The sequence below is a fragment of the Centropristis striata genome, chromosome 14 (genome assembly GCF_030273125.1).
Source record: "Centropristis striata isolate RG_2023a ecotype Rhode Island chromosome 14, C.striata_1.0, whole genome shotgun sequence".
NCBI classification, from domain to species: Eukaryota; Metazoa; Chordata; class Actinopteri; order Perciformes; family Serranidae; genus Centropristis; species Centropristis striata.
The window spans coordinates 25,450,882-25,460,715 of record NC_081530.1 but is presented as its reverse complement, the minus strand read 5'-3'; the positions used below and the strand labels follow the sequence as shown (position 1 = coordinate 25,460,715).

The 9,834-nt window shown below is 38.9% G+C and overlaps 1 protein-coding gene across 1 annotated transcript; it reads left to right on the top strand.

The window, feature by feature from the left end:
• The first annotated feature begins 2,947 nt into the window (after positions 1-2,947).
• sf3b4 (splicing factor 3b, subunit 4) lies at positions 2,948-8,747 on the top strand. Its single transcript, XM_059349374.1, has 6 exons — positions 2,948-3,019; positions 4,644-4,772; positions 4,892-5,434; positions 6,911-7,078; positions 7,244-7,405; positions 8,398-8,747. Exons 1-6 carry the CDS (start codon positions 2,986-2,988, stop codon positions 8,568-8,570), a joined length of 1,209 nt encoding a protein of 402 aa, XP_059205357.1. The 5' UTR covers positions 2,948-2,985; the 3' UTR covers positions 8,571-8,747.
• The last annotated feature ends 1,087 nt before the right edge of the window (positions 8,748-9,834 follow it).

The following is a 9,834-nucleotide window of genomic DNA, read 5'->3' as shown; positions in this document are numbered from 1 at the left end:
GGATCTGAAGCTCCAGATAAAAAAAGAAGCTCGGTATTCAGAGGGAGGATTAAAGTCAACAAAAAAGGAATTGATTGACAGTGAGGACGAACATAGATCACTGTTGGTGGAGCGTTTCCTCACCAGAGAGCACTGAAAGAAGTCTGAAGGATGTCACATTACTGCTCAGCCCATATTTGCACGAGAACACTTAAAAAGCGACGGACGGACTCTAGCTTTAATATTTATAGTACAAATGTGAGAGTGGAATCAGTGACTTCATCCCACTCACTAGAAGGTGAATAAGCATATTTCCCAAAATGTCAAACCATCTCTGTTACATGACATTCGATTATGAAGGATTTATGAAATCTCACTACATTTGGTATACATGTATAATCATTATATATTGTTTGTTTGGTACTCAGCTTGCAAATGATGTGTGCAGCACAAGCAGGAAAATATTTCTATGTTTTTGTTTTTTTCTTTTCAGCAAAGACCCTACAGTTCTCTACTAAAGAGTTGAGCTGATACAATGAACACTTTGACCTCACGATTTCAGTGCTCGAACCCTTTTAATCTCACATTTTCCTTTATTTCCACTTATGTTTGTTTACTCCTGCTCCCAGAGTCTCTTCAGCAGACATGCTTTCTTAATTCTTCAGTGATTGTATCTTTCATGAACCGATTGGCTGAGATTTGCAAAGCTGAAAGACTCAACAAGTATTTAAATGAGCTGAATACAAGAATGAGGTTGGATATCTTGAATTGTTTGTTTTTATATAGCATTTTTCTTCTAATTTAGATGCTTATAATGTGTGTGATTTTTTTGACCACAAGCCATTTAATCTCAGAGCTGTCTTCTTACAAATGCCTTTGACTTTTCTTTGTGATCCTTATCAATGAAGGCTTTTTTAAACAATATATTTTTTTGCTATCCATTTTATAAAGAAAAAAAACTTGGGCTTTTCATTTGGCTTTGATGCATGATGTGTTGATTAAGTTTTGTTTTTATATGTTTCATATTCTATACAGTATTGTTTTATAAAAGTGTTTCTGAAGGCCCTAATTGTATGTATTTTCTATGAACATTTTGTATTCCATGTTTATACTTTTAGTAGATTTATATGATATAATAAAATGGCTCATACAAATGTTTATTAATTGGTCATGTTACTTATTTCACTACTTAGTTGGTACCAAATAAGTCTAATCAGCTCAACATTTAGGATGGTTTGAAAGGTATAAGTCTTATTTACACACATGAAAAAGTAGCCGTGCACAAACATTTTAGAATTTAATTCACACACTATAATCATTTTACACAAGGGCAGTGTCTCCAAAACACATTTGGACTGGAGCTAAAATGATTAATATGATGTTTTTATTTGTTCCAGGCAGTACAAACTATTTCAATACAATGACTGCCCATAAAATTGACAATACAGATAAAAATTGTTGCATAGAATTACGTGATGCCAGTAAATTAATGAATACATTATGGCTCGTCAAGCTGAAACTGATTTGCAGTTCATTGTCTCCACATGTGTGGATAATACCAGCCTTTGTTGTGAATAAGTTGAAACATGTTTATTTGATCTATTTTCACTTTAAAATAATATAGAGGGATTTTTTTTTGTTTAAACCTTTATTAAAAATCTTCAAACAATAAACAGGCATTATCATTGTTGAACATCCTGTTAGAGAAATGCATTGAGGAAACCTTTAAGATGAAATTATCTGACTCCAAACATAAATCCTCTCACCTATTTCTCTGCGCAGATCGTTTGATGGGGAATGATGAGGATGAGACGTCCAAGTTCTTAGTTTTTATATTTTATTACAATACGTAAAGAAATGTGCAGTTATACAGAGATCTCCGGGTTCACTCTGCACATCCCTGACATGACATAGGCTGGTCAGTTCATGGAGGTTGGACCCCCTTCTGTCCCTGAAACACAGTTTTTATATTCTAACAATGTTTTACTAATCATGAAGGTAGATTTCTTCCAGGAAGTGCCACCCTCTTGAGCCGTTGATTCGTCAGTTTTAATCAATATAGGGACACGTCATGTCACCAAGCAGAGAAGACCGTAATCTTCTCTTCCCAGCACACTGTGTCAATGGCCTGCTTCCAAAACATTCAACACAACCTCCTGCCTTGTTATGACTTACAGACATATAATTGGAGACACAGATTTTGCAATGTCCACACAAACTATAAAACATAAAATATGAAACATACAATATATTTTTGTGATTATAGAATCTTACTAAGTTTAACCAGTTGGGGCACATGTATTTAAAGTAATCACAGTTTCTAAACCAATAATAACACACAAACATAATCATTGGGTCAAAAGCATATTGCATGATTACTCCATAATTGCATAGGGAGAGAGATAGCACAGACAAGGTTAGTGAATTACGCATGCATAGACAGTGACCTTTGATACAGGTAGTGACCCTCATGCATAGAGACAGACAACATAGACAGAAAACAGAGACAGAATAACAGATTATTTCTAACAATACCTACATACATACATCCAAGCAGCATATTTTAACAAGTGGAGAAAGAAAGAAAAGCAAAAATATTACAAGTAATTTAGATTGTGGGTCGAAAATCAGAATCAGAATATGTAAGGTCTTAAATTGTGAATGGCTGTGCTCTGTTTGAAAAATATATATATATTATATATATATATATATATATATATATAAAATTAAAATCAATGTATACATTTTCAGAAAATAGACAAAAAATTTAAGACATGAATAGGCAAACAAGAGTAATAGCATCTTAAGAAATGGATTATAGTTATGTACATACATTTTTAGGTTGTATACAGGGCGGTAGTTGGTGAAACTTTAATAAATAGCTATTTTATTTTATTTTATTTTATTTTATTTTATTTTATTTTTCAAACACTTCCGCCTCCGGCTCACAGACCGGAAGAGGCGGGGCCTGCGTTGAGGACGCTTGCGCTGCGTTGTTCATTCAACATGGCAGCGGGACCAATTTCAGAAAGAAACCAAGGTAAAGTCATCATTTTAAACCTGTTTAAGTCTCTCATTTATGTCATTTATGAATCTCATTGTTGGTCACACTTCAAACTACCAGTCGGTGTTTGTTGTAGAGCCGCTGGCCGCCTGGTTAGCGGGTAGTTCGTGGTAAACAGCCGGTGGATCACATGGAGTGTGCAGTTGTTAGCTTTGCTTGCCGCTAATTTAATTCAGCCGTTGAATGAAGTTCTGTCTACTTTCATCTGGTTTACTTGTTTGCCGCATAATAAACATTGTGTAGCGTTTATTATTTTTCATTAATTTGACGTAAGATGGCTGTTGTGGGTACACCAGAAGCATAGATATGCCCTAACAGCTAACAGCTAAAGTTAGCCAAGCAAGCTATTCATGTTGACCAGCTAAACAAATGATGACAAGTTTTACTCTCTTTGTGCTCATGTTTCAGCTTCAGGTGCTTTTACGCGGCATTTCATAATATCGTCACCCTGTTAAAATAATCGCCTAACTCATTTATTTCAAGTTTTGCAGTGTAACATATGACATTTATTGATCATTTCACTCAAAAAGGATGTAACAAAGGATGGCTATTGGCATAGTAATACCACTGTGTGTAAATGATGTATCTTAAGAGAAATAAATGACATAGGCCATTTTTGAACATGCCTTTGTGACTTAAGCAAGATATGGTAACACTTTATTTTGAAGGTGTCTACATAAGAGTCACACAAGCCTGTCAGAAACATGACATGACAAGTATCATGAGCATTAATGTTACTTCAAAGTGTCATTAATGTTCATGACACATACCATGTCATGTTTATGACACGCTCATGTCACTCTTATGTAGACACCTTCAAAATAAAGCGTTACCATATCTTGCTTAAGTCACAAAGGCATGTTCAAAAATTGCCTAAGTCACATTTTGTTTTGACTTAGGCATAATAAATCCGCTTAAGTCACACACTTGACATAGGCCATTATCTTAAAGGGGTAAAAATCACATGATCTGATCAACTGAGGATGTAGGCGATTTTACCATAGGTGGCTGGCTTCATGAGGAGATGATTTAGGCAACAAACCCAATTTTGACAAAAAATGACTTGGTTGATTATTTTAACAGTGTGACGATACATGATCATATTGTTTCTACTTTTAAATGTATTTCTATGTTGACTTTTCCTGTAATTATGTATTTTTGCTGCTGTTTTTGACTTGCAGTACTGAGTTGCCTTTATCTCTATTAATATTTTTAGTACTTTGTTTTTATACACCAATATACATGCAAATAACTTGTCTGTGAAAACCAACTTGGCAATAAAACTGATGCTGATTCTGCTAAATGCATTTATTCAACAGTTGTTTATACAAGCACAATGTCTGACAACCTAAAATGTGCAACCTACCCACTAGATAAGCAAATATACATGGTCTGACAACCATCCATTTTCATACACCCTAATTTGGTAAAATGTATTAAAAATGTCATCACAGGTTACCCGACTTCATAGTAAATTCAGTCTTTTCAGTTTGAAATGATTAAAATAAAGAATAAATATGTGTAAACTATTGTCTGTTTTGGAGATCTGAGATAAATTCCAATTCCAGTTTTATTTTAAATATTTGTTTTGTTTTTTCAGACGCCACTGTGTACGTTGGCGGCTTGGATGAGAAAGTGTCAGAGCCGTTATTATGGGAGCTTTTCCTGCAGGCTGGTCCTGTGGTCAACACACACATGCCCAAAGACAGAGTGACTGGCCAACATCAAGGTTAGTATCGGCTAATATTCTCTAAAACTGAGATTATCAAGGTAGCAACATGTCGCACACAAAACATAAAAACATAATGTCTTTTCTAGATAAGTAACTTTTCTATCTCTCCTCTTCAGGTTATGGCTTTGTGGAGTTCCTTAGTGAAGAAGATGCTGACTATGCCATAAAAATCATGAATATGATAAAGCTCTATGGTAAACCCATTCGAGTTAATAAAGCCTCTGCTCACAACAAAAACCTGGATGTGGGCGCGAACATCTTCATTGGTAATCTGGACCCGGAGATCGATGAGAAACTGCTCTACGACACATTCAGTGCCTTTGGCGTGATTCTCCAGACGCCAAAGATCATGCGAGATCCAGACACTGGCAACTCCAAGGGCTACGCTTTCATCAACTTTGCAAGCTTTGACGCATCAGATGCTGCCATCGAAGCCATGAACGGCCAGTACCTCTGTAACAGGCCCATCACAGTGTCCTACGCCTTCAAGAAGGACTCCAAAGGAGAACGACACGGCTCGGCAGCAGAGCGACTCCTGGCTGCACAGAACCCTCTCTCCCAGGCAGACAGGCCACATCAGCTCTTTGCAGACGCTCCGCCACCACCGAGTGCACCGACGCCAGTTCTCACTGCAATGGGAGCTGCAATGCCTATGCCAGGTATGACTGAAATACTGTTGTTACACAGGTTAGAAGGTGAAAGTTTTGCTGGCCCCTTCCCCTTTTTTAATGCTGTTGCAGTGCAATGCAGAAGATTTTCATCCATTATTTACCAGCAGATCAGAAATAATCACAATAATATATGATAATTTTAGGTCATTCTTACAGAGACCATAATGAAGTTTAGTGTATATCTAGCCTGGAAACCAGTCAAATTTGCGGAGCTAATGTTTTGTTTGCTCTGGCAGATGGTCACTGGTGAATCTTTGCGCCCTTAACTGTTTCTGAATGTGGCAACTCTACAGTATAAATGCAATTTCTGCAGTAAATTTGTTGGAAGGAGGAGCTGATGGTATAGTTATACGTAAGCCTCTCACGAGAACTAGTTTTGTTGGATGATATATTGTCCCAGAAGTATTTGCAAAAAAATATTATTGTCATTTTAAGACCGTTTTACGCCACTGATATAATGATAGCATAATAATGCAATTACACTTTTTGGAAATATTACAATCCTTTATAAGATATTGCTTTGTTCTTTCACTGAAGACTGGAAATACTATAAATGTAGTTGTAGATGGGAGTGGCTGTCATTCACTATGAACCTGAGACACTTCATCACAAACCCTAATAAAAAAAAAAGAAACTGGGGTTAAAAGGCCTACTTATATGATGGCCTTTGAGCCAGTGCTGTCCTGTGTCTGGAAAACAGTCTTGAAAATTCTTTCTTAAATATAGTTGGAACCATGACCTGGAATGTGAAAAAACTATTAAAATAAATTAAAAAATGAATAATATTTTTTTTAAAAAGCAGATGAGAGGACAGAAGTAGCACAACCAAAAAAGGACAGCAAAACATGTTCCAACATGGGTTCTGTCTATTTGGCTTAGCCGCTGTAAAAACCATTGATGCTCCGTGTTCAAGTCTTTTAATGGTAGAGAAAACCCTGCTGGTTATTCTGGCAGCATGTTGGATAAAATGTTATGAAAACAAACACAGCGGGTAAAGTCAAACAATAAATATGGACATGAGCTCATTGAGTTAGTAATGTAACTATTGTGACAGGCCCAGTTATACATCCACACTTTTCTTTTTCACATCTTTTCTTCAGTTTTTGTGTCTAATCAATGTTTTTCCTTCTTGTATTAGTCATATTCCACACACAGCAGACGCCTCTGATTAATGGTTACAGATTGAGTGGTTGATTGTGTTGAGTGCCATGAGAGCAGATCAGCTTTCATTACCAGCAACGTGATCAATCTGCACTCGAGGAAATGAACGTGTGCTTCTTTAACTGATGCGTCTTTTTTAAGTAGATGATACTGGCAATAATTCAATTTTGGATGATGTCTGTAACTTAAAGTCAACATGACAGCTGACAAATGAACCTCCTTTATTAGCTGCTAATGAAATAAAAAAGATATAACAAAGGCTAATTAAAAACAATTGAATTTACTTTTTTTTTCTTGGTTCAGGTATGCCACCTCCTGGTTTCCCTCCTGTTCCTCCTCCTGGGTCGATGCCTCCGTCGATGCCCCCTTCGATGGCTATGCCTCCAAATGCAGGAGCACCGGGCCCGCAGGGTGGCAGCGGTGGGCCTCCACCCGGACCTCCGCCCTTCCCTCCTGGCAACATGCATCCAGGTAAAATTTGATAAAGATTAAACATTTTCTACAGTGGCTGCAAGTAGGAAGTTATGCAAAAAAACACATGGAAAGGTTTGGACATTTGTAATAGATTTAAGTCTCCTAGGGAAGACTAAGCCTTGCTCCAGGATGCCTGTAGGCTAAATTGTTTCTGCTCCACAGGTATGCCTCAGATGCCCATGCCACCTCCTGGTCCTCCTGGCATGGTGCCTCCACCTCCTGCTCCCCCAGGATCAAATCAGTCTCGGGCGCCGCTGCCCCCTGGCATGCCCCCACCCCCGCCTATGGGCATGCCACCCAGAGCACCGTATGGACCTCCCATGGGTAAGTACCGTAGCATCTCCTGGAATCTTTTTTTCAAACAAAAATCTTTTCAGCTTAAAGGCTTACAATGCAGAAACTGTCGCGTACTTATTAACTCTCCTTTTAGAAAAAGCTATGTACACTTGACATTTTGCCTTCCTAAATTTGTTGGGTTTTTTTGCACTGTTCACTGTTTTCATAGCAAAATACAGACAGACTTTGCAGATACAGACACTCAAGTGCTTAAGTGCTGATTAAGAGTATTTTACTTTTGGTTGGGTCTGTACATTGTTTTCAGGTATGTCCTGCACCGTGTACCTTTTTAATATTACTCATTTGTGGGGACAATACAGAATAATTGTCTGTGAAATAGCAACTGAAATGTCAATAACTTGTGCATAGTTGTTATGCAGCAGTATAATTTAATGATTTGTAGAATTGACACATGTCAAGGTTGCCATGATTACATTGACAAATTAGCAATGAGGTGTTGCTCTGCTATTGATTAACCAAATGTTGATGCTGGGGTCAAGAATTTATTAAAGGACACCTTCATCTCTAATACAGAAAGGAAGAAGAAACGGTTAACTTTCCTGAGAGAGACGTGTTACAATCATCTGTTAAATAAGGTGTTTAGATGGGACGCAACATTTATTGCACCACAAGATATGCCTTTAAAAATGACAATATAGTCTAACACAGATGGGAACAAAGCTTTTATTATATCCATTTTACTCACATACAGTGAACTTGTCAGATTGTGTTGCAGCACAGTTACTAAATGTAAATGCTTTTTCTTTATATTCTGAAAAAGACGATATCCCTATTTAAGACGTTTACATGGCTAATAAAAACGAGTATTCCACTCATATTCTTAACAAATTAAATATCTGACGGTCCATTATTCACCATAAGGCTGAATGCTGAAGTGCAGTGTACTGTGGTGACCTTTGGCTGTGTCAGAGTGCTCAACTCAAATGTTTCATCTTGTTCTGACCCTCTCGCTCTCTCAGGTCACCCTGTGCCTCCAGGTATGAGAGGGCCACCTCCCATGCCTCCACCTGGCTACGGTGCTGGCATTCCTCCTCGTCCTCCTCCTTTTGGCTTCCAGAGAGGACCTCCAATGCCTCCCAGACCACCCGGTGTCCCACCCCGCGTCCCCATGAGAGCACCAATGCCGCAGTGATCCACGTCAGGCTGCAGAACAAGGCTCTCGTTTGGCTGTTTTCTTTTTTTTTTAAATCATCTTAAGATCTACTAAGTTTGTTATTGTGAGAATAATTTAACCCCGTCTTTGTATTTTTTTTCTTCTGGTCATTGTACAGATGAAGACCTTTGACAAATAAAATTTTTAGTAAAAAGTTCAATTTTTTTTCTTTCTCATTCACAAATATTTATTGTAATGTTTTAGTAAATCCATGGTATCGACACTTTGACACGTCGCAGGAAGTGGAGTAAATGTGTGATTGTTTTTTTTATGGGCTGATGGGATTTTTTTAATCGGGTCCTAACAAAGCATTTCAAATAATCACCACTTCGACCAGCTAAGTTATATCATGAAAGCACTGCTGACATCTTATTGCTTCAATAATAACAATCCAGTAATATGATAGTGATGAATGGCGAGCACATGGAGGGCTGTGCAGCCCCCCAAAGAAATGCCACCCCACACCATTACTGACCCACTGCAAACCGGTGATGCTGGAGGATGTTGCAGGCAGCAGAACGTTCTCCGCGGCGTCTCCAGACTCTGTCACTTCTGTCACATGTGCTCAGTGTGAGCACAGGGCGCCAGTGGCGAATTTGCTAATCTTGGTGTTCTCTGGCAAATGCCAAACGTCCTGCACGGTGTTGGGCTGTAAGCACAACGCCCACCTGTGGACGTAGGGCCCTCATACCACCCTCATGGAGTCTGTTTCTGATCGTTTGAGCAGACATGCACATTTGTGGCCTGCTGGAGGTCATCTTGCAGGGCTCTGGTGGTGCTCCTCCTGTTCCTCCTTGCACAAAGGCGGAGGTAGCGGTCCTGCTGCTGGGTTGTTGCCCTCCTACGGCCTCCCCCACGTCTCCTGATGTACTGGCCTGTCTCCTGGTAGCGCCTCCATGCTCTGGACACTACACTGACAGACACAGTAAACCACCTTGCCACAGCTCGCATTGACGTGCCATCCTGGATGAGCTGCATTACCTGAGCCACTTGGGTTGTAGACTCCGTCTCATGCTACCGCTAGAGTGAAAGCACCGCCAGCATTCAAAAGTGACCAAAACATCAGCCAGAAAGCATAGGAACTGAGAAGTGGTCTGTGGTCACCACCTGCAGAACCACTCCTTTAATGGGGGTGTCTTTCTAATTCCCTATAATTTCCACCTGTTGTCTGTTCCATTTGCACAACAGCATATGAAATTGATTGTCAGTCAGTGCTGCTTAAGTGGACAGTTTGATTTCACAG